At 47.7% G+C, this 27,233-nt stretch overlaps 1 protein-coding gene across 4 annotated transcripts in view; it reads right to left on the bottom strand.

Moving 5' to 3' along the window:
* Positions 1–262: 262 nt before the first annotated feature.
* The window catches only part of RXRA (retinoid X receptor alpha), a 302,476-nt gene continuing 275,505 nt past the window's right edge, over positions 263–27,233 (bottom strand). For 3 of the 4 annotated variants that reach the window (XM_077306423.1, XM_077306420.1, XM_077306421.1), the window contains 6 exons: positions 23,513–23,682; positions 20,146–20,275; positions 10,572–10,704; positions 10,093–10,184; positions 8,195–8,300; positions 263–5,446 (listed from right to left, as the gene is read on the bottom strand). In XM_077306423.1, coding sequence (XP_077162538.1) covers positions 5,299–5,446; positions 8,195–8,300; positions 10,093–10,184; positions 10,572–10,704; positions 20,146–20,275; positions 23,513–23,682 — 779 coding nt within the window. In that variant the 3' untranslated portion in view covers positions 263–5,298. The remainder of the gene's footprint in view (positions 5,447–8,194; positions 8,301–10,092; positions 10,185–10,571; positions 10,705–20,145; positions 20,276–23,512; positions 23,683–27,233) is intronic. The other variant, XM_077306422.1, reaches the window with a different exon arrangement.

Genomic DNA, 27,233 nt, shown 5'->3' with positions numbered 1-27,233 from the left:
AAAAACCTGAATGCATACATTTCTACATTTGGCAGCCCCCCACTTTAAAAAATGAATACTGGTTTTCTGGGGATTCCTTTGCTGTAAGGCAAGTGTGGGGGAATTCAGGTCTGCGCCCAAAGAGGCAAATTTCAGTGCAGAAAAGGGCAAAACCTCCAAACCTTTAAAACTGCAAATCCAAACGATATCCCTAGTGTGGAAACAATTAAAAAAAAGAAACCACAGAACGCCTGCTGCAGAACAAAATAGAATTACGACTGAATTATATTTTTAAATGCTCATATAATTTTTTTACTTAAAAAAATCTAATACATTTGTTCAAAATACTGCAATTTCGAACAGAATTTTTTTAATTTTTATTTTTAGTGAACAATAATATATTGTAGTGATTTCACAGTAGAGTAGACCTGCAAGATGGGAGGCACAACAGAAGACCATGTTGAGTTTTCAAAAAATAACAGGGAAAGTAAAATCCATTCACTCTGGGGAAAAATATTTCTGAAGAGAACTTGAATAAAGCAATTTGTACACAGAGCAAAAGTTTGTCCCTGCACCGTTGTGGGCTGAACATACGAAATTTAGAACAAATTTTAAAATAGCAAAAACATACACACACCCCTGCAAAATTATGTAAAGAATACGCAAGGGTTAAAATTACATTTGTACAAAAATAGATATTTAACTTTATTGTCACTTTAGATATTTTGTTTACTTTTAAAAAATCTTTTTCTTTGTAATCCTTTCTAAATCTTATTTTTAGCTAAGCGCTCCATAGCAAAGGCATCCTAAAGCTATGGTTCAATCCGCCTCTTGCTTCCTCCCACCCCCCCTCCCCAAAGCATCCTAAAATAGATGCAACTATTTCCTGGGGTCACACAGATCTGCTTTTGACACCCCCCATCGAGGGGGTGGGGGTTGGGGGCAGGGAGGGAGGTCCTGATGCAAAGTACTTGCTTTTATAAAGCAAATAAAAATGAGCAGAAAACTCCAAGATGCTGAAAAATTAAAAAGAACTGGGAACACAAAGATAACACTAAAATCTGTAATTACTATTGGTATAATATAAGTATATGATGATGAATGAGAATATTTATACAATGTATCTATCTACACTACATACACATACAAACCCAGACACCCACACACAGGACTCACGTTCAAATGCATCCCGGGAGGTCTCCAGCCACTCAGCCATTCTGGAGAACAGGGCAATGGAGGGGGAGGGGGAGAGAAGCTGTTGCACCAACACACAAAAGGGCCACACCAAATATCAAGGGAGGGGCAGCTCACAACTTTGCTAAGCACAAAATACTTGTAGCATTTAATTTGTGGACACCAGAAGAGAGCCCATGGAACTTCCCCCAACTTGTACCAGGAGGGGCTGCCCTCCTCCCTAACCGAGTGATTTCCTGTCCCTCTGGCCCAGCACTGTGTAGGAAGTGGCCTGCAGTTGGGCCAGGAGTGGGTCTAGCAACTGCCTGCCTGGCAGCAGAGAGCAGGTCATTGCTGACCCCTGCAAACAACCACGGGCCAACCTCACTGGTAAGCAGCCCCACCCCCATGAGGGAGCTCACTCCCCGAACACACTGGCTCTGGTGTGGCAGTACAGACAAAACCAAAACGGAATGGGGAAGAAAAAGCAACAAAGGCAAGGGATGGTGTCAGACACAGCTGGAGCAGCATTAGCTTTGGTGGTTGAGTCCCCACAGGGTTTTGGCAGTAGCTCAGCATGCCCACTGGGCACCAAAAGGTGCACACATGTTCCATACCAGAGCATCCGAATTTGTCTGCCACATGGAGGTGCTATCTGCCCGCATCATTTGAGAGGCTGGAAATTGCTCCGGTAGCATTCTTTGTGTGTGTGTGTGTGTGTGTGTGCCCCACAAGCAAGACCTATTCTGATCTGGCAAAGCCCAAACTGAGGGACTGAGTTCACCTCTTGGACGCTCCCAATCTGGAACCATGAGGAATGGGGTGGTTGCAGCCTCAAAGATACTTTCTCCCTTAACCCCTTCTCAAACTCTTGGGAGTCTCGCATTCTGTCCAGCAACCTAAACCACTTCTGCAGCCAAAACCACTCAGGAGAAACATGGCCTTGCTTGCTGTTAATAAGGAAATCTCCTCCAGCTGCCAGGACAAAGTGTTGTTCAGATAATGGAGCTGGCTGAGTTGTGCACAGGGGTGGGGGGAGGGCAATAAGGCAGAGCTGGACCTCAGAAAAGGAGGCAAGGAAGAAGCACAGTGGAAGATGCACCCCAGAGCAGGACAATCCCCAGAGGGAGCAAAAATGTTTCTAGAACACACCAAGCATCCTTTCCCAAAGGATAATACACCTGAGGGCAAATGAGCACCTCGGGGATCTCACAAAGAAGACCCACTCACAGCCATGGCCCAGTTTTCTGTGAAGAACCAGTTTCTCCAACAACCAACTGGCTGGTCTTGCAGATAACTGAAACATGGAACTTAAAGAACAAAAGGGTTTGCCAAGTGTCCTCTAATTCCGTCCTTCACTGGATACTATGCCTACGAAGGAAAGGAGATCTCTCTTGAGGGGGCAGCTACCCATGGCCATACGGCAGCCTTTGGAGGCACCAAAGCATTCAATCACAATCTAGAAACACTCCATGCCTCCTTCCTCAGGTCATTATTCCAAGTCCCTAGAAATGTGGCTAATGACATCTTAATTGCTGAACTGGGCCAACAGAGACTTGAAACCAGAGCCTGGTCTCTTACCTTTAGATACTGGATCAGTTTTCATTTTAGGGCTCATTCAAATAACCTTTTAGCTGTCCTGCTAAGCGATCCCCATAACTCCAATTGGTCTCATAGACTCTCTAACAAACTCCTCTCATTGGGCTTAGACATACATTAGACATACATACAAGGAGACTAGAGGACATTGAATATCAATCTTCACTGTCATTTACTTCTCTATCCTGCTCTCCCCGTGTATGGAATATTGTCCCGCTATATAAAGTTATCCCCCCCTACCTGACTATCATTGAAGCTTTCTCTGACAGGAAAGCACTCTTATTTGCTCGGCTGAACTCTTTCCCCTCTAATGTTCTTTTAGGAAGGTTTAACCGCATTCATTTAGCTGAGAGACTATGTTTTCACGGCTGTATGGTTCCTGATCTCCTTCCGCACATTATTGTGTTCTGCCCTAAATTTTCTCTATACCGCCAGGGGGTATCCGACATTCTACCTTCCTTTCATTTCCACTGTCTTTAGTTCCTATTCCCTGAATCACTTTTAGGCCTCTGTTTACATAATGAGGGAAGAGACATGGATTCTGTTTTTGCATGAAGCTCAGCTGAGACTCCAGAAGCTGAGATCTTGAGCTGGTGCAGACAACACACAACCTTGGCAAAGGGTCGGTTTTGACCTAATTTTTCTTGCTCCCTCTTCACAAACCACATGCTTATTATCATGGCCTTGCATTGATATAGCCTGACATCGTCACAAACCTGTCTGGCCTTTCCAGGATAGCTTCTCAGTGGTAGCTTTTGTTTGTTTTAAAGGCTTCTTCTGAAACTGCCTCGAGATCTGGGACAATGAGGACTTCGGTCTGCAAAAAATCTTCCTTGAGCGAAAGTCCATCTAGTTCAGCTTGTTTCTGTAGTGACCCACCAAGATGCCTTTGGGAAGCCAGCATTCAGGACATGAAGACAACAGCCCTTCCCCATGGCTTGGCCCCAGGGTCTGCTGCTTGGGGGCAGACTGGACATGATCCATTGATCAAATTAGCTTAGGTCTGCAGTATCAGGTTGGTTTTGGGCTGTTAGGAACCCAAGATGCCTCCCAACTGCCAAAGTCTAAGCCTTACGCTTGAGCAAAAGTACAGAGAAAAGGTGCTCAGTTGACGATAGACCACTGTTGTCAGATCACAGACACTAAGAAGGGTTGGTCCTGGTTAATATTAAGATGACAAACCAGCAAGGAATTCCAGGGTTGCTACGCAGAGGTCGGCAAGGGTAAGCCACCTCTGCTCATCACTTGCCTGAAAAACCCTACGGGGTCATCATGGGTTGGCTGTGACTCGACGGCAGTTTCAACGCAGAGAGAGACAAGGAACATGAGAGATGGGAGGAGTCCTTCTTTATCCTCCAGTCTCCAAGACACACTTCTCCCTGCCTCTACCCGAGGAGTCCAGCAATGCTGGTTGCAAGGCTGGCCCATCTCCATTTCGAAGGACAATGGGGCGTTTGTTAGACTGGGAAAGACCCTATCTGTCTGGGCCATGGTCACATGGGGCAATGGTCACATGGGGCAATGGTCACACCCCAGCATGGGCTTGCACAGAGAATCCAGGACTCCAACCACCAGCTTTCCAGCCTCAATGTGCCAATATCAGAAATGGCCACAGTTCCCTTGAATAACAAGGACTACCAGGAAGTGCTACAGCATGAATTTGGGAACAATCAGTGGTACAAGGGATAGGTCTTTTGTGTGTGTGTGTGTGTGTTCGGCTTTTAAAATTAACACTATCTACTGGAAAGAAGCTCAAAGGAAATGAGGTGGCCATAAGGGGGACCTTGTTTTGCAAAAGCCTAGCAGGTAAGTGATGCGACATCATGCAATTCTCCTGGCATTCGACTGGGATGACCGTCCTTTGAACGTTCTAGGTGGTCTGCAATTTGATTGGCTGGCTCAGTTACTGAGAGAATTTCCTCTTAGCACACAGACACACACAAAGGCACACACACACACACTCGCTCAATTCCCAAACAGAAAAGGCAGCCCTGCTGTTCACACTCCTGTGAGATTCCAGCCTTTAGCGCACAGCCCCTTTTCCGATTGCCTCTTGCTCTGAATTCAAAGAGAGAATCTGTAGAAGATCCTGGCCAGCTTAGCCCCCCCCCCCCCAGTCCATCTGCCTACAATGGAGTAAGCAGAAGCTGCTCGTCCTGCCCTGCTGCAGATCAGCGGATCAGACCGTGAATTGTGTGCATAAATGTACAGGGACAACCACAACCAGAAACGGGGGAAGCAAGAGCAACCCAAATGCCAGGCTGCTCTGAAATCCATCTGTGCACAGGAAACGGGGTTGGATGAGTGGCAGTGGGGACCTTTGGTGCGGTTGACATCTCCAGTCTCTACATCAGCAAAGGGCACAGCGGAAGCCAGTCCATCAATCCTCTGCTGCAGCACAGATGACAAACCCAGGAGTAGGGTGCAGTCAGCCGTGTGGTCAGGGGCCACATTGCCCAGAGGACAGCAGGCAGCATCTCTTGCTCTGAGAGGTTGTGGCAGGAGAGAGGGAGCCTGCTGAGGACTCTGGCCAGAGGCCTGCTTTTATTAAGTCATTTGGTGGGGAGCTTCCAGCATCTCCATCAAGAAAGTATCAATCGGTGTGTCGCCTATTAGCTTGAAGAAGAAGAGGTGCTCCAAGCATTTCAGGCCGATGGAGCGAAGGGCTGGGAGGCGAAGCAAGAGCTTGGCGAACCTAGAAGGGAACAGGGAGATTAGGACAGCAGCCCAGATGCCTTGAGGAGGCTCACAAACAGGTCATGCAGGACCTCCCTGAATACGCTTCAGCGCAGTTCAGTCATCTTGGCGATCACCAAAGCCCCAAGTGGGGCGTAGAAGGCCAGCAGCACATAGAGGAGGGGTGGTGGTCGTGCACCAGCTGGCGGCCGCATGCAAGCTGCTGGGTGGTGTGCCACTGCTGTCCCTCCTCTCCATGCCATGGTGATGGCCGCCTTGGGCTTCAGTGATCGCCGAGGCGGCTGAACCACACCGCACAACCCTACAATGGTTCCAAATGAACTGCAGAAAAAGGACCTGCCCTTCAACAAAGGCTTGAAGTGTGGAAAGGGCAGCTGAAGCTTTTCATGGCGGTGGGAATAAGCTAAGGGACAGAGGTATTCACCAAGTCGGTTAGCTACCTTTCCACAGTCTACATGGTCCACCAGGTTTCCAATTCTTTACAGCTCATGGCAGTGAGTTTGATAAGTCAACTTTTTCTTGGTTGATGAAGCACTTCCTTTTGTCTCTAGTGAATCTATCACTGGGTGGAAATACATGTTCTTGAGCAGACCCCAAAGCTGCAGACCCCAATTCAACCTCTTCTTCACCCTGCTGCAGTAATTTCTTGATTGCTTTAAGTCTCCACTGAAGAAGAGGTTGAATACAAAACTGGCTGGTCTTGCAGGTAACTGAAACATGGAACTTGAAGAACAAAAGGGTTTGCCAAGTGGCCTCTAATTCTGAGGCTCACTTTGAAAGTAGCAAAAGAGGTGGCTTTTTGTACCCTGCTTTTTACAACCCAGAGTCTCAAAGCGGCTTACAATCGCCTTCCCTTCCTCTTCCCATGACAGAAACCCTGTGAGGTAGGTGGGGCTGAGAGAGCTCTGAGAGAACTGTGACTGATCCAAGGTCACTCAGCTGGCTGCATGTGAAGCATCAAACCCAGTTCTTCAGATTAGAGGCCAACAGTCTTAACCATGACACCAAACTGGCTCTTACATAGTACATTGCAAATGAATATCAGAAAATATGCATGCCTCAGTGAGTGAGTTCCAGCTGCTTGGCACCAGTTAGAAGCTGCTGGTTCTTGCTAGCCTTTTCTTCTTTGCCTTCACTGACCTTGGTCTCATTAACCTTTTGATCCCGTGGGCTGAAAGAGCTCAACAGAGTTTGTTTACAGGCAGAAGTCTGACGTCACTAGGGTGACAGCCAATAGGACTAGGCAGCAGCATGTACAAATCACTGTACACTGTGAAGGCAAAGGAAGGAAACAATGCAGAGCAGCACAGGGAGTGGGCAGGCTTGTTCACAGGGAGTGCTGGAAAACCGAAATGGATCACCACATGAGATCAGAAGGTTTGCTCCAGGCCCAGAGGGTGACCCACACTGCACCTCTCAATCATTTTAAGAAACGCCCATCATTAGGTCTCAGAGCCCCTCGACCACTTCCTGCCCTCCACATTCCCACTGCAGCTCTGATGTATTAATGTACTGTGTACACGCACATAGGTAGTTTTCAAAGCATGCGAATGTACAGTCTTGAAAGCTGCAAGTAGGGTCTGAATCCCACAGCTGAGTGGGGGCTGGGGCGGGGGGGGGGGGGTGATTCCTGCTCAGCATTCACGCCTGTGCTCCATTTTCAGTGCTGAGCTGTGGGATAAAGGACAGGAGCATGCCAATCAAATCTGGCACTGCCTCCCCCTCCTCTTTCTACCCCCAAACCCAGAAAGTCTCATTTCTAAACTGAACCAGATGATGGCTGTTCCAAAACATTTTGACTGTTAGGTGACCAGCTTGGTGGTTTGCCAATCAGAGAAGGGGGTGTGAAGAAGGACCCTCCCCCTGCAGTGGCAAACTTGGGACCGCTTTGCTCCCTCTGGCCTCGCTGTCTGGAGGGAGCTATTGAGTCACCAAAGGCAGACAGACTTCTGGCTGACATTAGTTCACAAGGGGCATCTGGTCCTAGTTAAAAGTCACTGGTGGTTGGGAAACAGCCAACCTCCCCTTCCTCATTTCCAAAAGTTTTGGCATCTACTGGTGTTCTCTACTTGCTAGACAACAAAATGCTGAGAAGAATCTGTTTCTAGACACATGAAAGGCACACTATGGCAAAATAATCCTCAATGTATCTGATTTGTTCTTCTTTAACACAGACAAAAAAAAGGGGGGGGGCTCCTTCCCCACAAAGAGAAACAAAAGGAAATCAGGGCTTCTTATAGCCAAAATCTAGAAGGAACCAGATAAACTGAATATCAAATTAGCAACGGGGCCATTGGGCTCTCAGAAGAAGGATAACTAGTGAGGAACTATTTGGGTTCTCTAACTGGTCACAGACAGGATGCTGAGCACCCAAAAAAGGAACACGTGTATGTGATGGCAGTTGTAGCCTGAAAAGCAGGAGCGGGGTCTGCTGCAGGCTGAATGGGCCTTCTCGGCTGGTGGAGATGGAAGATGGAAGGCAGCAGTGGCCCAAGGGTCAGGGTCCTTGTGAGGAAACTCCGAACGTAGTCCAGATGAGGGTCTCCAAAATGAGGGGTCTGGTTGCCAGTTCTGGGGCATTATGTGGGGAATTTGGAGAGCTCTCCCCTCAGGCAAAGAAGTAACAGAAAGCCCAAAGGGTTCCGAAAGGGAACAAGCGAGAGTTCCTGTATCTCTGCTGGCACGGAAGTAACATGAACAGTGAGCAAGTTTCCCGCTTCCGTTTGCCACAAGCCGAGGCACTCACCTCCCAGGCTGGTCGGGGTATTTGTGTTTGCAGTAGGCCTCGAGCGACGCGTACACCTTCTCACGGAGGGCCTCAACCTCTGTCGGATTGGAAAGGCCTTTCGAGTCTGCAACAAAAGAGAGACCCATATGCTGGAGTTCTTTGAAAACTTCCTAAGGACTAGAGGCAAGGGGGTTTTGGGGAGGAATTCTTTGTTAAGAGCAAACAAAAGGCTGCAGTTTTCAGACCAGCCCAGTTTCTTAGCTTAAGCCTGTGCTTTTGGTGAAAATTCTGTTGATTTTATCCTGTCAGGGTGAGCTTCACAAATGAGGATGTGAAGTGAAAGCACACCCATGGGAAAGAGAAAGGGAAAAACAAAAACAGAGTAAAATCCAGAGGACTAAATTATATGTAAAACACATTCCCAGTGGCACTGCTTGCTCACAGGGTTTCATAACCTGACACATCCTATTACTCTAAATCCATGCAGGTTTTTGTGTCTGTCCCCTTTGATTTGCCCAGCGCTGCATTCTCATCTTCCCAGGAGTTGGCAGGTCTAAGCACCACCAGACTGAATTCTGCACGGAGATTTAACGAGATGTGAGGACAAGGACATACAGTCAGGACTGTATGCTTTGGCTCGCCTTGGTGATCACTGAAGCCCAAGGCAGCCAGCGCTGCAGCGTGGAGAGGAGGCACAGAGCTCTGTGTCTGTATGCGGCTGCTGGCTAGTGCCACACCCCTTCTCTCCGCAACCTGGCACTGGTCTCCTACACACCGCTTCAGGCTTTGGAGATCCCCAAGGCGGCCGCACCAAGCCAAAGCACATAATCCTGGTCAGGACTTCTCCTTTTGTGAGCCAAGATTGTTGCCAATGCTCCCCATCAAAGACAGATTAGAAAGCTTAAAAAGGTGCCAGGGGCAGTCATGGCAGTCAGAAGGCTGAGCCAGACAGGGAACCTAAAGACACCTTCACAGCAGACTCCGCAGGGTGGCTCTCTTCATTTCCCTATCAAGTCCAATCTCTACACTACTATTGCCATCTTCCAGGTAGGGCCAAAATATCTCCAGGAATTACAAATGACAAAGATCAGTTCACCTGGGGAAAATGGCTGCCTTGGAGGGTGGACTTTCTGGCATTTTATCTCCTCCTCTCCCCTCCTCGCCAAGCCCTGCTCTCCACCCCACAAGCCCTAGGAATTTCCTAGCTCAGTGCTGGGAACCCTGGAAAAAAGCCACTCCTTTGTGCAGCTGAGCTGTCACATGCTGAAAGGTCCTTCCAGCTCAGAACTCTGACTCTTCACCTCTGAGCTCCTGACATATATGAACACATAGGAAGCAGCTTTCGACTGAATCAGATCTTTGGTCCAGCAAGGCCAGTATTGCCTACTCAGACAGGCAGTGGCTCTCCAGGGTCTCATTGAGAGAAAAGTCGTTCACATCACCTACTGCCTGGCCTTTTAAATGGAGATGCTGTGGACTGAACCTGGGAACTTCTGTATGCCAAGCAGATGCTCTCCTACTGAGCCACAGCCCTTTCCCTTCCCTTCCCTCATATAGCATGTCCAAAAGTCCAGGGCATTTGTCAAAGGCAGGCAAGAGGAGCTGCACAGCAGCCTTCTTGTGTGCTGCAGATCCACTCTGCCGTGGCAATGCCCCATTAGCACAGGGCACGGTGCTTGAAACAGGGGCAGAAGCAAGAAGGGCCTTTATGTTCCAGGAGCACCTAATCTACCTTGGCACAGTGGCAGAACAGAGATGCCAGGCAAAGAGCAAGAGGCGGACCAGACAGGCTTCCCTTCCCTTCCCAGATATTAATTCCTGGGCACATGGCTAGAACACTTCTTAGTCTTCGGAGGTTACTGAGGAATATGTCTCAATGCACCATGGGAATGAGCTCCCCAGGCAGCCACTCCTACCAGGGTTGAAGAGGACGATGGCTCTGAGGCACCCCAGTTCTGTCTTGTCCATCTGCATATCCCTCATTTTGGAAACAAGTTCTGTCAATACCCTGCAAAGTCAAAAGAACAAGAACCAATGAGGACTCCGACAGCAAGATGCCCTTGCACTGCAGCTTGCCTTCGGGTTCCTAACAACCATGCTCTGTGTGCCTCTGAACTCCGAGGCCACTTTCTTCGCTAGGACTCAGTTTCCAGTTTTTGGAATGTGTTTGCCAGTTTCAGTGCGGTCTTTGATACCACGAGGGCTAGAAACAGATGTTTGAACAAGAATTGTTGGCCATTTATTACAAACTCTAATGAGAGCACATTTGTGCAAGTGGGGGAGGGGGTCACTGGCATATGTGCAACGGGGCTAGACGGACATAGCAAATCAAAGCCAATTTGGGATCCCTTTTGCCCATCAAGAAGGACCCATCTCCCAGACACTTCTTCCCCACCTATCGAAGATGGCGCCGACCCCCGCACTGTGAGCACTGTTCCGGTGGACATGGAGGCCAGTGGCGAGAAGGATTCCATCTTTCACAGCTATGGACCGATGAGAAAATGAGGCGATAAGTAATTCATTCCAACCTGGAGAGAATAAAACAGGGCACAGAGTTGTGATGGTGAACACTGAGTGTTCCAGCCTCTTTGGCATACCAAGCACAATGCGGAAGCCCACACAATCTAGTAATAGGGTTTAGAAGCAAGTGGGGGGGGGGGGAAATGCAGGGCCAGACCCTATGCAACTCCTCAACCTGACTTGACTTCCACCTTTGTGATTGACCAAGCCACAGGCACCTTCTGAAGGCACCACCACTTGCAACCACCAATTCAAATGTGACCAATCACAGGCTGCAGCCCATTTTAAGACTTCCTCTGGGGCCAAGAGATGGTGAGATCTCTGCCTGCTTAATGACACCCTGTGTAGCTGTTCCTAACAGCCAAGGTCTGCTCACAGCCTAGCCCACAGACTAAAGGGAAAGTGATCTTGCTGGCTGGCTATGACCAGCATTCTCCACAATGGAGAGAGGCACCTTCAGCAACACTGCCTGGTGTTTCAGAAGAAACTTCCCCCAAAGCCTTTGATTTTAACAACTTGAGACCCATCTATGGGGCAAGACAGTCAAACATGCGGTAGCCTCCTAGGACAGATTTTTGCGGGTGATGTGGAACCATTCCATTGAAATACCACTGACAATCACTCTTTGTGTGAGGTTTCTAACCAGTTCCCTATCCTCCTAGCCAGAAATTGTTGGCCAGGCAGGTCAGAAAGTTGCCTGACTCTGGATGCTTAGCACAGTTTGTTTCCTAGCACACATCAGGGAAATTGAAGTCACCCATAATTACAAGGTCCTGTTGCTTGGATACTCAGTCAAGCTGCTCAAGAATGTCCCACTGCAGTCTGCAACTCCCAACAGGCTGGAGGTACCCAGCCCTCATGAGATTCACCTGGCCTTGTGAAATGAGCTCCTGTAAGAGCTGCAGGCCCTGACAGAATGAAGTAGGTTCTTCAGGGACTGCAAGACAGAGCTCTTCCACCAGGCATTTTGTTGAGGCTGAGCGATGGAGGAGGGAGTTTTGCCCCTCCTCCAGCATTCCCAACAAGCAGGTTACATAATCACTCTGGAATCATATGAGCAATCTGGGGGGGGAGGCAGGAGTGTGACTGGCATGGGAGGACTGGGAGGTTTTAGGGTAGTGTTTTTATTGTATTTTATACGTTGTTAGTCTCTGCAAGCCAGCTAGCCAGGAGTGACATCCTAGTAATTTGAGAAATAAATACATATTTACATCCACATCCTCACTCTGTAGCAGATGCCTAACACTATACTCTTTGTTTTTTGCTCCCTTACGTTCACCCAGATACTTTCCATTGGATTGTCTCTCTACTCCTCTAGTATTTTTTGACAGTCACACCCTCTCCTCACATACAGAGCCCCTCTACCTCCTCTTCAACCTTTTCTGTTTTCTGTAAAGAACTCATACACATCCATGACTGTATCATGGGAATCATTCCACCAAGTCTCTGTAATGTCTTAAAAATCATCTCTCTCTGTCTTCACGAGAACTGCAAATTCTTTCTTTTTATTGACCATGTTTCAGGCCTCTTACCCTTAGTAATGACTGGGGAAGGCACTGGCAAACCACCCCGTATTGAGTCTGCCATGAAAACGCTGGAGGGCGTCACCCCAAGGGTCAGACATGACCTGGTGCTTGCACAAGGGATACCTTTACCTTTACCTTTTACCCTTTGACCCGACCTTCCTAAGTGGGCCATCAGTATTTGCTCTCCTACATTAGAATCTCTGTGTTCGACAGCTCCTTCCCCTTGTGGTATCAGTTTAAAGATCTCCTAATAAATCTCCTTAGGTTCCTGCTAAAGACATTCTTCCTCAACTTGGATAAGTGAAGTTCATCAATAGTTCTTCTAGAAAGCCTGTCATAGAAACATAGAATAATCTTTAAACAGCCCCGCGACCGGCCATGCTCCAGGGCCATGCTCCAGCCCTGGCCATGCTCCAGGGTCGGGGGCCTGATCTCCGCCCGTACCACCCCCCCACCCCTCGGGAAGCCTTCGCCCTGCGAAGACTTCCCCGGGGACGGGGGCCTAGCGCCCATTTTATTTCGGCATAAAATGGGCTTTATTTCTAGTAGAATCATAAAGTTGGAAGGGGCCATCTAGTCCAACCCCCTGCTCAACGCAGGATCAGCCCAAAGCATCCTAAAGCATCCAAGAAAAGTGTATCCAACTGTTCCTTGAAGACTGCCAGTGAGGGGGAGCTCACCACCTCCTTAGGCAGCCTATTCCACTGCTGAACTACTCTGTGAATTTTTTTTCCTGATATCTAGCCTATATCATTGCATTTGTAGTTTAAACCCATTACTGCATGTCCTCTCCTCTGCAGCCAACGGGAACAGCATCCTGCCCTCCTCCAAGTGACAAGCTTTCAAATACTTAAAGAGGGCTATCATGTCCCCTCTCAACCTCCTTTTCTCCAGGCTGAACATTCCCAAGTCCCTCAACCTATCTTCCTAGGGCTTGGTCCCTTGGCCCCAGATCATCCTTGTCACTCTCCTCTGTACCCTTTCAATTTTATCTACGTCCTTCTTGAAGTGAGGACTCCAGAACTGCACACAGTACTCTACGTGTGGTCTGACCAGTGCCGTATACAATGGGACTATGACATCATGTGATTTTGATATGATGCCCCTCTTGATACAGCCCAAAATGGCATTTGCCTTTTTTACCGCTGCATTACAATGCCTGCTCATGTTTAATTTACAATCCACGAGTACGCCAAGGTCTCGTTCACACACAGTGTTACCTAGAAGCGCACCCCCCATCCAGTAGGCATGCTTTTCATTTTTCTGACCCAGATGCAGAACTTTACACTTATCTTTATTAAATTGCATCTTATTTGCCCATTTTTCCATTGTGTTCAGATCTCATTGAACTCTATCTTCTGGAGTATTTGGCAATCCTACCAATTTGACCCCCTTCAAGGAACACCCCCTTCAAGGATCGCTGCCTTGTTGTGGCAAGGGGGCTTGCGTAGTTCAGTGAAGCTATGAGCTATGCCGTGCAGGGCCACCCTAGACGGACAGGTCATAGCTGAGAGCTCTGACAAAAGGTGATCCACTGGAGAAGGCAATGGCAAACCACTCCAGTATCTTTGCCATGAAAACTCTATGGACAGTTCCAATAGGCATAACGATATGACGCCGGAAGATGAGCCCCTCAGGTCGGAAGGTGTCCAATATGCTACTGGGGATGAGCAGACGGCTACTACGAGGAGCGCCAGAATGAATGAAGCGGCTGGGCCAAAGCCGAAAGGATGCTCAGTTGTGGAAGTAACTGGTGGCGAAAAGACAGTCCGATGCTGTAAAGATTTTTATTCCATAGGAACCTGGAACGTCAGATCCATGAATCAAGGCAAGCTGGACGTGGTTAAACAAGAAATGAGAAGACTGAACATCGACATTTTAGGAATCAGTGAACTAAAATGGACAGGAATGGGTGAATTTAATTCAGATGACCATCAGGTATACTACTGTGGACAAGAATCTCGCAGAAGAAATGGAGTAGCATTAATAATCAATAAGAGAGTAGGAAAAGCAGTCTTGGGATACAATCCCCAAAATGACAGAATGATCTCAGTTCGAATCCAAGGCAAACCATTCAACATCACAGTGATCCAGGTCTACGCCCCAACCACTGCTGCTGAAGAGGATGAAGTTGATCAGTTCTATGAAGCCCTACAACACCTTCTAGAAGCAACGCCCAAAAATGATGTGCTTATCATCATGGGGGATTGGAATGCTAAAGTAGGAAGCCAAAAGATAACCGGGATAACAGGCAAGTTTGGCCTTGGAGTACAAAATGAAGCAGGGCACAGGCTGGTAGAATTTTGTCAAGAGAATACAATGGTCATAGCAAACACTCTTTTCCAGCAACCCAAGAGACGACTCTACACATGGACATCACCAGACGGTCAACACAGAAATCAGATTGACTATGTGCTCTGCAGCCAAAGATGGAAAAGTTCTATCCAGTCAATAAAAACAAGACCAGGAGCTGATTGTGGTTCAGATCATGAGCTTCTTGTTGCAAAATTTAGGCTTAAATTGAAGAAAGTAGGGAAAAGCACTAGGCCACTCAGGTATGAACTAAATCATATCCCTGACGAATACACAGTGGAGGTGACAAATAGATTTAAGGAATTAGATCTGATAGACAGAGTGCCTGAAGAACTATGGACGGAGGTTCGCAACATTGTACAAGAGGTAGCAACTAAAACCATCCCAAAGAAAAAGAAATGCAAGAAATCAAAATGGCTGTCTGAGGAAGCTTTACAAATAGCTAAGGAGAGAAGGGAAGTGAAAGGCAAGGGAGAAAGAGAAAGATACACCCAATTGAATGCAGAATTCCAGAGAAAAGCTAGAAGAGATAAGAATGCCTTCTTAAATGAACAGTGCAAACAAATAGAAGAAAACAATAGAATGGGGAGGACCAGAGATCTTTTCAAGAAAATTGGAGATATGAAGAGAACGTTTCATGCAAAGATGGGTATGATAAGGGACCAAAATGGTAGGGACCTCACAGAAGCAGAAGAGATCAAACAAAGGTGGCAAAATTATACAGAAGAACTATACAAGAGCGAGCTTAACATCCCTGATGACCACAATGGGGTAGTTACTGACCTGGAGCCAGACATCCTGGAATGTGAAGTCAAATGGGCCTTAGGAAGTCTGAGCAACAATAAAGCTAGTGGTAGTGACAGCATTCCAGTTGAACTATTCAAAATCTTAAAGGACGATGCAGTAAAAGTGCTACACTCAATATGCCAGCAAATTTGGAAAACTCAACAATGGCCACAGGATTGGAAAAGGTCAGTTTACATTCCAATCCCAAAGAAGGGCAATGCCAAAGAATGTTCAAACTACCGCACCATCGCACTAATTTCTCATGCTAGCAAAGTTATGCTCAAAATCCTACAAGCTAGGCTCCAGCAATATGTGGACCGAGAACTTCCAGAAGTACAGGCAGGATTTCGAAGAGGCAGAGGAACTAGAGATCAAATTGCCAACATACGCTGGATCATGGAGAAAGCTAGGGAGTACCAGAAGAACGTCTACTTCTGCTTCATTGACTATGCTAAAGCCTTTGATTGTGTGGAGCACAACAAATTGTGGCAAGTTCTTAAAAGAGATGGGAATACCAGAGCATCTTATTTGTCTCTTGAGAAATTTATATGCAGGTCAAGAAGCAACAGTGAGAACTGAACATGGAATCACTGACTGGTTCAAAATTGAGAAAGGAGTTCGGCAAGGCTGTATACTGTCGCCTTGCCTATTTAACTTGTATGCAGAGCACATCATGAGAAATGCGGGATTAGAGGAGTCACAAATTGGGATCAAGATTGCAGGGAGAAATATCAACAACCTCAGATATGCAGATGATACCACTCTAATGGCAGAAAGTGAAGAGGAACTAAAGAGCCTGTTGATGCGGGTGAAGGAGGAGAGTGCCAAAGTTGGCTTGAAACTCAACATCAAGAAAACAAAGATCATGGCATCCGGCCCTCTCAATTCCTGGCAAATAGAAGGGGAAGAAATGGAGATAGTGACAGATTTTATTTTCCTGGGCTCCAAGATCACTGCAGATGGGGACTGCAGCAAAGAAATTAAAAGACGCTTGCTCCTGGGGAGGAAAGCTATGGCAAATCTAGACAGCATCCTAAAAAGCAGAGACATCACCCTGCCAACAAAAGTGCGTTTAGTCAAGGCTATGGTCTTCCCAGTTGCAATGTATGGCTGCGAAAGTTGGACCATAAGGAAGGCCAAGCGTCAAAGAATTGAGGCTTTTGAACTCTGGTGCTGGAGAAGACTCTTGCGAGTCCCTTGGACTGCAAGGCGAACAAACCAGTCAGTCCTAGAGGAGATCAGCCCTGACTGCTCTTTAGAAGGCCAGATCCTGAAGATGAAACTCAAATATTTTGGCCACCTCATGAGAAGGAAGGACTCCCTGGAGAAGAGACTAATGCTGGGAGAGATCGAGGGCAAAAGAAGAAGGGGACGACAGAGAATGAGGTGGATGGATGGAGTCACTGAAGCAGTAGGTGCAAACTTAAATGGACTCCGGGGAATGGTAGAGGACAGGAAGGCCTGGAGGATCATTGTCCATGGGGTCGCGATGGGTCGGACACGACTTCGCACATAACAACAACAACAAACCAATTTGGTGTCATCTGCAAACTTGATGAGTAGTCCCTCCACCCCCTCATCTAGTTCATTAATAAATATGTTAAAAAGTACCGGACCCAGAACCGAGCCCTGAGGTACCCCGCTACTCACCTCCCTCCAGTCTGATGAAACACCATTGACAACAATTCTTTGAGTGCGGTTCTCTAACCAATTCCCTATACACCTAACTATCTGAAAATCCAGATTGCAGTCCTTCAATTTATCCATCAGAACATCATGGGGAACTATGCTGCCCTAGCTGGCCACACCCGGTAGCAGCTGCCTCGGTGAGGTCTGGGTGGCAATCCCAGATGGAGATAATGTTCAGTTCAAGTCACCGGGAGCTAATAAGAACAACGTAGAGCCAGGCAAAGAGTAGTCAAACAGTCCGAAGGTCTGAGTCCAGAAAGTCCGCGAGTTAACCAAGCCAAAGCACTTTACCCAAAGCGGTCGTCAGGTCCGAAGCCAGGGGGTCAAGGATTAAGCAGCAGGTCACGATAGCAGAGCCGGTCCAGGGGGTAGTCGCATAGATTGCTTCCACGCTGGCTAGCTGTTTCTGTCTCCCTAAATGCAGCCCATCTATTGAGCTGCACCTGCAGGATGACTCAGCCCTCCTCTCCCGGCGTGAGTCCAGCTGAACCCCATCGCTTCTGAAAGCTCGCCTGCAATCTCTGACTCCTTCTGCGTTCTGTCAGCCCCACCCTTTGGCTTCGTCTCAGACATACAGCCACTTCTTCTGAGTCTGAGGTCTCCTCCTGTTGAGGTCTGTTATCTGCCAGCTGCCAGGAACATCCCTCCCCCGGGTCCATCTCATTACTCAGATCTGGCTGGGCTGTTGACCCTGGTTGCTCCGGCAACCCCGGGGAGCCGGGAGGCAGCAGCGGGAGTGTGACAGGAACCTTATCAAAAGCTTTACTAAAATCCAAGTAAACGACATCATTCATATTTCCACAATCCAGCAAACCTGTTACTTGGTCAAAAAAGGAAACCAGGTTGGTCTGGCAGGACCTGTTGGAGACAAATCCATGCTGACTTCCTTGGATCACCAAATTGTCCTCCAGATGTTTGCAGATCGCTCCCTTTAATATCTGCTCCATTATCTTCCCCACAACAGAAGTCAAAGTCACTGGTCTGTAGTTTCCCGGGTCATCCTTCCTCCCTTTATTTTTTCTCCTTCCTCCCTATCTTGTGGTCCCAGAATCCAAATCCCACCTGCTGGCACCACTGACACAGCCTCCACTATCTTCAGCTCCCAACTTGTTCCTCTTCCCTTTGCAGGCAGGACCAAAGAGATGGACCTCCATCTTTGCAGAGTTTAGCTTCAGGCAGCTCTCCAAGCAGCTCTCAAGATGCTTCCTGGTCAATTTATTTATTTATGATAGTGATATCCTGCTTCTTCCTCCTCCCAAGAAATCCAAAGCAGCTCACAGCAAAATACAGCTCCTCAACTTAAACATAGAAGGAAAACAAGGCATTCTGGGTGGCCTGACTGAGGCAAGAGGGGCACCTTGGACCCTGTCTGCAAGCAGAGGAGAACCAGCATAGACCACTTGGGCCAGCACCTTGAAATGAACATGGGTGGGGAGTGCCATTGTCAGCACCCTCTTGGGAATTCATCACCAGTCTTTGTGGAGGGCTTGACTGTTTCCCTAGAGCAGTGGTTCTCAACCTTTCTACCACCACGAACCCAACTTTGGCGGCGGGGGCTGTGTAGGCATGTGCACAGGCATGCGTGCAGGCGTACTACAATCAAGGTGGTGTGGAGGCAGCCCCTTCATTTGCCTCTGACCGAGGAGTTGCAGCTCTTGCAAAGAACCTGGCGAGCCTCCGCTCTGTGAATCATTCTTTCCCCCCTCTGCTTCTGTGAATAAAGAGTGAGCAGGAGGGGAGGGGTGAGGGGGAGAGTGAAGCGGGTGGGCCAGGAGGGTGTGTCGCCTGCATCCAAGTCGCAGTCAAAATAAATAGATAAGAGCACCGGGAGCTGCCTGGCAAAACAGCCACAGCAGCATTGGGAGCTCGCTAGTTCTGGCTGCAGCCCAAAAGGAAGTCAGGTTGCATTTGCACCCGTCTCTGCTCTCTCCCCCCTTTCCAAATCAGCATGAGTTTCCAAAGGCAAGTGGGGGTGGGGGAGGGAGGAAGAAACTGAGAGAAGTTTACTTTGACTGCTCGCATGGAGGTGGCCAGTGCCATGGCTCCACCACCTCCACTCGCCTCCACCATCCTGCAGGGGCAAGTGGGGTGTGGGCCACCTCTCAGTCTTCAGGTGGTTTTCCTCTCCATCCACTGCCTCCACTGTCACCTTCTTCCTCGGCCTCCACAATCAGCAGGAAACGAGGGGGCTGGGAGAAGAGGCGGGGGCAGGTGGCAAAGGAGGGGCATAGGCAGGAGGCAGGAGCCAGGAGCTCTGGCTGATAGGGCTACTATGTGCAGGGCCAGGTTGCCACTGGCTGCGGGAGGTTGCCCCCTGCAACTCACTTGGCTGCGCCAGCCGGAGATTTCGCAGGGCTTTGGTTACCTGGGCTGCACAAGGCCGCTGGCTGACTGGTCATTCCACCGCCACCACCCTCCTCTGCCTGCTGCCGACCCCTGCCGCGACAGCCAGCAACCTGGCGACCCTGCAGAATGGGACAAGCGACCCCAAACGGTGTCGAGACCCCAAGCTTGAGAACCACTGCCCTAGAGGAAGCAACAGCTGCTATTCACTCCTATCCCAAAGCAGGAAGCAGAAGGTTGGGTCAAAAAGTAAACCATTTTGGTCATGCTCCAGTTTCAGTTTGCTTTCTTTGCCCCAGAAAAAAGCTACTGTACTACAGCTGATAAAGAGTTCAAGACAAAGCCAAGGAGAGCTGTGTTCCTGCTCAGCCACAAAGCTGTGCTGGGCCCAGCAGTTGCTCAGCCTAACCTCTTTTACAGGGTTGTGAAAATTAAATGGAGGAGGGAAGGTGTCTGGAGGAATGGCAAGTAAGGTGCACAGTGCTATAGACATAACTCAACGGGAGCCACTTAGGGCATAGCCAAGCACCTTCACCCATAGAGCTCCACCGTCTGTTCTGTTTCTGGGTCACAATCAGGTGTGACAGAATTACATGACTGCTTCATTCCTGGACTATATGTCCACACCATGAGTCGACTGCCCAGGCCTGCTAGGAGCCTTCTTTGGACATGTGGCAATGGCCGTGCTTGGCCCAGTCAACCATGTGCGGCTCACCTGCCCCCCCTCCATTGTTGCCCTCACACACACACACACACACACACCCTACTCACTCAGCAGCATGACCTACTCACCAGCCCTGAGCAGGATGACTTGGTCGTCCAAGGGCAGTTCTGAGAAATGGGGAATCCTCTTGGCCCACTCCACCAAGGTGAAAAGCTGCTTGTCTGCTGCCTGGCAAATGTTGGTGACAGGGTCATTGGGCTAAAACGGCCAGAAAAAAGAGAGGCGTGAAAGCTCAGAGCTGGCCAAGGTAGCACCTAGGCAGCTCCTGTCTTATGAAAAACAATTCATGTTCCAGGGCCTTTTCAGCTAGGGCAATGGCAACATTCCAGGGTGGCGGCTCTTCCTGGGGCCATTTTCTGCCACCTTTTTTGACCTGGTTTCTACCCACTGCCCTTTCATTCTACTGGCTACGGCAATCCATGTGATTCTGCTGATGGAATCACAAAGCTAGGAGCTGAATTCATAGACGCCTGCAAACAAAACTGTATGGATCACCACAGCCATGTGGGGAAATGAGGCCCAGGAGGAGCAAACAGGCCCTGGGAAGAAAACAGCACCCCGGGAACCAAGAGCTCCAAGAGCATTGGCCTCATTATATTTTCAAACATTAACAAGGAAGGACTCATTGCCGCTGAAATGGCAGACTGAAAACAGAAAACAAATGAATCTAGAGACTGTTTTGGCAGAGTCAAAGTCTAAATAAATGAGATAAGAGACTTTTTATCTTCTTATACTTAATTAAGCCACTGGACAGATTCTGTCTCTCCTTTGGAGACAGGATGCTGGGCAAGAGAAGCACACCTGGAAAAGCAGCCCTTGCAACTCCGGTCTTTTGGGCCCCAATGGGTCAGTGCCCACTGAGGTTCCGTAAGCAAATCAGGAGAGCCCTGCCAGATCAGACCACCACCCACCTATATCTTTCACCTGTTGGCTTTTCTTTCTGGAAGCAAGACCCAGAGAATTATGGGATGCTCCCACCGCCATTCCTCTTTCAAGGGCTGCTGCTTTTTGCATGGCAGAAGTGACAGAGTTATGTTCCTCACCAAACCACAGCTGTGGAAAGCATTACAGGGGGGAAATGGCTCTTCCCTTTTGAAATACTAGGAAGTAGGGTTGTGTGTGGCGGTGTCTGAATCGGCTGTTCCAGGGCGATGCAGCCAGCACTGTGCTGTGGGGAGGGGGGGTGCCGGTGCTGGTGCGTAACTTGGTGCACACATGCAGGTGCAGAGATCCGCACCTGTGTGTGTGTGCCAAGTTACGTACCGGCGCCCGTGCCTCCCCTCCCCACAGCACAGCGCTGGCTGCATCTCCCTGGAACGGCCGATTTGGATGCCGCAGCACATAACCCTACTAGGAAATAATGAAATGCAGCCATAGCAAGATGTGCTCAGTAAACACATATCCCCACTCTGAATGGTTCTTATTCCTGATACCTAAATGGAACATCCCTGTGTGGAGGCAGGATGTCCCTGAAGACAACATCCAAGGATTGGGCTGGCCTTCCAGCTGGCCACTGCCAGAAACAGGAGACTTGGCTCTGGAGGTTTAGATCAGACTCTCACTGACAGCCAAGGAACCAGCACAGATATCCTAACTTTTGGATTATTCCTGAGTAGAGTTGATCCCAAGGCCCCTGGACAACTTTCCCTGGGAAGCAGAAGGCAGTGATCAGGGAAAGGAAGCATATCACACAGGGAAGAGAAAAAATGCACCTTCTCTGTACTGCTTCTAAACACCAGAGTCCACACTATCCTCCTTTGCACTGGGAAGTCTTTTGGCTGTCTTCGATCTGGAAAAGGCCCTGCTGCACGATGGACTGAAGGGCAATCTCTGCCACCTGAAACCACAACCCTGGAAAAGGAGTCCTGGCCTTCTAGAGTGCAAAGACTCCAGATTCTGAGAAGGCCACCCAGCCCAGCCAGAATTTTCCATGAGAAATGAGAATTGTGGCAAGATTTTGGTGCCACCAGAAGATGCCCAAAGCCCAAGCACTCCAGCAGAAGGCAGCAGCAAAGCAGCATTCCAACTGGCAGTAACTCTCTAGGGTGTCAGGCAGAGAAAGAGCATTCACATCACCTAAGGCTGGATCCTTTTAACTGGAGGTGCAGCTGGGGATTGACCCTGGGGGCTCTCCTACTGAGCCATGGTTGATTTTGGACCACCTTAGAGGCTCTGGAGTAACACAAAGCACCATAGCCTCCTTCAGCTCACCCCAGGGGAACCTCATCTTTTCTCTAAGCATGCTTTCAATTGTGTGATTCTGTTTTGACCCTTCCTAGCAAAGAAACTACCCCCATTTTAGTGCCACAACAACTCTGAGAGGCAAGCTATACTCAGAGAGAGAGAGGAAATGGCAGGCCTGTGTCCAACTTCACACAGGATGACCACCAAAGGTGAGGTCAGAAGCTCCCCCAATACATCTTATTGGTGGATGGGCCACTATATTCTGCCAGAGCCCGGAACTACTGAAGATCTTGCCAGGTGGGCTTTATGGGGGATACAGCCAGTCTTGATTTGACAAAGGCACAGACCAGGATGCCACTCCCCAGGGGAACCTGGGGATCCCCTGACTTTACAGCTCATCTCCAAGTGACAGAGATCACTTCCCTTGGAGAAAATGGCTGCTGTGGAGCATTATGCTCCACTGAAGTCCCTCCCTGCCCATTCTGGCTCCATCCCCAAATCTCCAGGTACTTCCCAATCCAGAGCTCCTCTTTACCACTGTATCCTCACAGCAACCCTGTGAGGTTAGGCTGAGGGTGTGCAGAATGGCAATTCAGACCTGAGTTTCCTAGATCCTAGATAGACCAAGAGCCTTCTCCAGGGCCTGGTGGTCCTGACAACAGGAAATTTGGCCTTGGATACAAGGCAGGGGGGCAGCCACAGAGAGCACCCTCACCCCTTGGCTCACGTGGCCATTCCCCAGAACACCCTTGCCCATGGAGAGGCTCACTTGGCACCTAAAGAACAATGCTGAGAAAGCCAACATACTCTCCAGGTCCTGTCTTCTTGACCAGGCCATAGGCCTCTTCTGGTCCTAACCAAGCCTGGCTGAGAGAGGCTTGCTGGCACATCTAGAAGTCCTGCCGGCTGCACTCCAGAGCTCACTGGGCAAGATACTCTCCTGCCCTGCTCTAGTCCTCAATGCTGCTCTCCCCTCCCTCCGCCCAGGGTTCACAACGGCCCTGCAGCTGCCTCAGAGCAGTTTCCTTCCAAAGGGCAGTCAGAAACTTTGAAAGATCACAAGCAAGGAAGTCCAGCATTGGCTAAATTCTGTTGCTTGCCTGTTACTCAGTGGTAAACTGACATTATATTTGAAGGTTCCACTTCACAGTTGTAACCAATTATTCACAGACTAATCATCATTCGTCTAATTATTTTTCAACTTCTCTAAGGAGCAGCTGATAGAACCAGTGTTGGCATTTGTTTCCTTACTGAGTTTGGAGTCAGGCCCATGTTTGCTTCGATGTACGTCTCTGTCTTTGGCTCCACAGCCAGTTCAGCTTCTAAAATCTTCTCCACAGGCATGTCTTCATTTGCATTACTCGTTGACTCAACCTCGTTCTCATTGCGGTCTTTCCCTCGCTGCCTCTCTTCTTGCACCGCTGGAATGCAAACAGAGGGCAAAAACAGAGAGAAAAATGAGTCAGTGGCTCTCAACACTGAATGGAGTCGGTTGAGGAGGGATTTGGGACCTCTAGCAAGTTCTGGGCCTTGAAGTTCTCTAGCACCTGCAACTATGCAAAAAACAGACCAAGAAAGAAGCAGAGGTGTGTCTCCCTAGGCACTGCCCGTGGGAAACAGAGTGGGGCAATCAGGCACTCACATGGCCTGGGCAGGGGCAGCATACAGAGAAGTACTGGCAACTGGTTCATCAAATCACATTGAATTATTAAATCAGGTTCTCCTTACAGGTTGGAACACTTTGACCTTTTCCCAGCTCAGTAGATGCCCCAAGGGCAGGATGCCCCAGTGACAGGATGCCCCAGTGACAGGATTCCACTGGTGCTGAGCCTGCAGCCAACAGAGTGGAACACAGTTGGCCATGGGGGGGGGGAGAGAAAATATAATGGGACCGTTCCTCAGATGTGCTCAGGTACTCCCACAAAAGGCCAGTCAAGGGAAAGCCCAACTGAGATCTTCCCCAGGTGTAGAAATTCTAGTTACGGCGCTGGCATCTCAGCTAGAAAGCAAACAACAATTCTTTCTGTTTTCTTGTTCTCAGCATCGCACTTTGGTATGGGAACAAACTGGTCTTGCAACTGTGTTGAAATGTCTCTGATATAGTTTAAGGTCACCATCCTCCATTTGCTTGCCACCAACATTTCAGCAGCTTTCTAGAACATGACCTGGAAGACAGCTGCCATCTCAGGTCTTTAGAAGGCTAGACTTCACTGCCACCACAGAGTGACTGCGCGGACTGGCTACACAGCCCATGGGAACACAGCAGCCATAATATCCCTCTGGCCTACAAACCTGTTGGAGTAATTGAGTGTTTGGATAATAGGGCAACTGTGCATATGGGACTGGGGTTCCCAAGAGCTTACTGAGACAGGAGCCAAACAAAGTAGGGCCAAGTAGCTTAACAAACTCTCATTTTGCCCCTTGCTTGGAAATTGGGAAGCCATGCCCCTTAACTTTAAAACAAACAGCACTGAAATGTAAAATGCAAAGCCCGGAAGTGAAAGCCTGCGGGAAACCAATCAACAGAGACCAATTAACGGCTCAAACAAATGGAGGGAGGGGGAGATTCAGATTCAGAGTACCTTTATTGGCATAAAATTGCAAAGCATAAAATGAAAATTTTAAACAGTTTCAGATGTAAAATCTATCCTAAAAGATTTTCATTTAAAATTGCCAGAAAAACTTTGCTACTTTTATAATAGTTGCTGAGTCCCTCAGATTTAGTATCATTTAAATCCAATGTTTCTCATTAAAATAGCTGAATTTCAGTTTCGTCAGATAATTAGCTAATGGGTGACGAAATACTTCAAACTTAGGACACACCTGAAGTATATGGTACAATGTGTCAGGGACACGACATCCATGTAAACAGTATCTTTCCTCAAAAATCTACCCTGGGTGACATTTGAGGGAAAGATGTTTAAGCGAGCTACTAGAAATGCTCTTCTTAACTGGTGTGTCTCCAAAATTTGGAGATACATGGGCATGGATTTGTATGTTATGGGAATATCCCAGAAGCGGGGAGAACATACACTGTTGTTAGAGGAGCCCAGAATCTGGGTATCCTGATCTTCTAGTCTCTGTGATATTAGTTTTAGTATAGTACTTTTGTCTTGCATGCTAAGGATTGAGATGTCCAGACCCATAATTTGAAGTGTCTTTGACATTTTGCCCAGCCAGCTGAAAGAATAAGGGTCACTCAAAAGGTTAATTAATAAACTACCCGTTTGAGAATGGAAATGAATTTTTAACCAGTATTTAAAGGACTGAAACCAAGCCCGGGCTTCTAGACTCTGTTGGCGAAGTTCTGCGACAAGTGTATGATTTGCCACACAATTTGGGACTCCTAGTAAATTTCTGAAAAAGAAAGATTGGATGTTCTCTAATTTATTATTAAATGCATCCATCCATATTGGGATTCCATAAATAATCTGAGGAATTAATTTGGCATTGTAGATTTTAATGGCTGCTTGAAGGTTTTTGTTGCCTTTTTGATGATAAAACTTGGCTAAAAGGGACAACTGGCCTTTTGCAGATTTGATTGTTTTTTCTCTAAGGTTGGCCCAACTGTTATTATAAGTAAAGTTTATGCCTAAATATTTGTAGTGATTGACCTGTTCTATGTTTACCATTTATTATCCAGGGAAACTTATATCGCGTCTTTGCAAATACCATGATCTTCGTTTTTTCAAAGTTTATTTTTAGTTTATTGTCACTATAATAATCTCTGAATGACTGGAGATAGCGTATAAGGCCAACGAGTTCTAGATAAGATAACTGTGTCATCCACGTATAAAAGAAGTGGAGTGGGTTTTTTGCCTAGAATGGGGGGATGACCATTAACTTTGTCAAAATAGAAGGGTCACTTAAGAAAAGGTTAAATAACTGAGGGGCAAGGATGCAACCTTGTTTCACTCCTATGTTTATTTGGATTTTTGGTGTTAAATTTCCCTCAGCAGAATATTTGACTTGGCAGTGGTTGTTATGATGGAGCTGTTTTAGTAGAAATAGTAGACGCTAGTCTATGTCTAGATTGTTTAATTTTATCCAGAGTTTCTCTCTGGAAACTGAGTCAAAGGCTGCTTTTAAATCAATAAAGGCAACAAATAATTTGCCCCTCTTAGGTTTGGTGTATTTCTGGCTTAAAAAAGCTAAAACAGTACAATGATCTAAGGTAGTGTATCCCTTCCTAAACCCTATTTGCTCTGCCCCTATGATGTAATTGTTGGATGTCCAATTTATAAGTTAGTGGCCAGATATTTTCCAAGGAGCTTACCTACAGCTGACAATAAACTGATGGAGCGGTAGTTACTAGGAAGGTCAGTTTTTCCTTTTTTATATATTGGAGTTATGATGGAATTTAGCCATGAGTTTCTGGGATTAGTCCTGTTTGGTCGATTTTTGTAAACAGATGTGCTAGAGGCACAGCCCACCAGTCAGCATAATGAATAATCAAGTCTGGAGGGATCCCATCTGGACCGGGTGACTTATGAGGTTTTAGAGATTTTATCAGTTCAGAAATCTCAGCAGGTTCAACGCTTGGCCAACAGGAAAAGGAAGAGGATTGTCCAATGGACAGTTGAGGGTCTAGTAAAGACAGTAATGTGAACAATGTGGAAAATGGTCCGTCCATTTGGAAGCTGGAATAGGACATACAGTTTTATTTGATTTGTTTGTTAAGGCATTGGTCACAGTTCTCCAGAATATCCAGTTATCGGATGAATTTAGTGCTTTGTTTAATGATTCCCAGTTTCTGTTGTGGAACTCAGATTTTTTTTTTTTAGTAACAGGAGATTGATATTCAGCTTTAGCTCTGAGATAGTGGTATTGGTTATCGAGAGATCTTGATTTATTGAATAGCATGCAATAATGCCTTAGTTTCTTTTCCAATAAGCATTTCTTATCAAACCAAGCAGGGGTTGAGATGTTCTTATTAGGAGGTTCTGATTGGTGATAAAAAGCTGACTCATAA

Source organism: Paroedura picta, chromosome 12, assembly GCF_049243985.1.
Source record: "Paroedura picta isolate Pp20150507F chromosome 12, Ppicta_v3.0, whole genome shotgun sequence".
Classification (NCBI taxonomy): Eukaryota; Metazoa; Chordata; class Lepidosauria; order Squamata; family Gekkonidae; genus Paroedura; species Paroedura picta.
The sequence above is the reverse complement of the archived record's forward strand: the minus strand, read 5'-3'. Positions and strand labels throughout refer to the sequence as shown.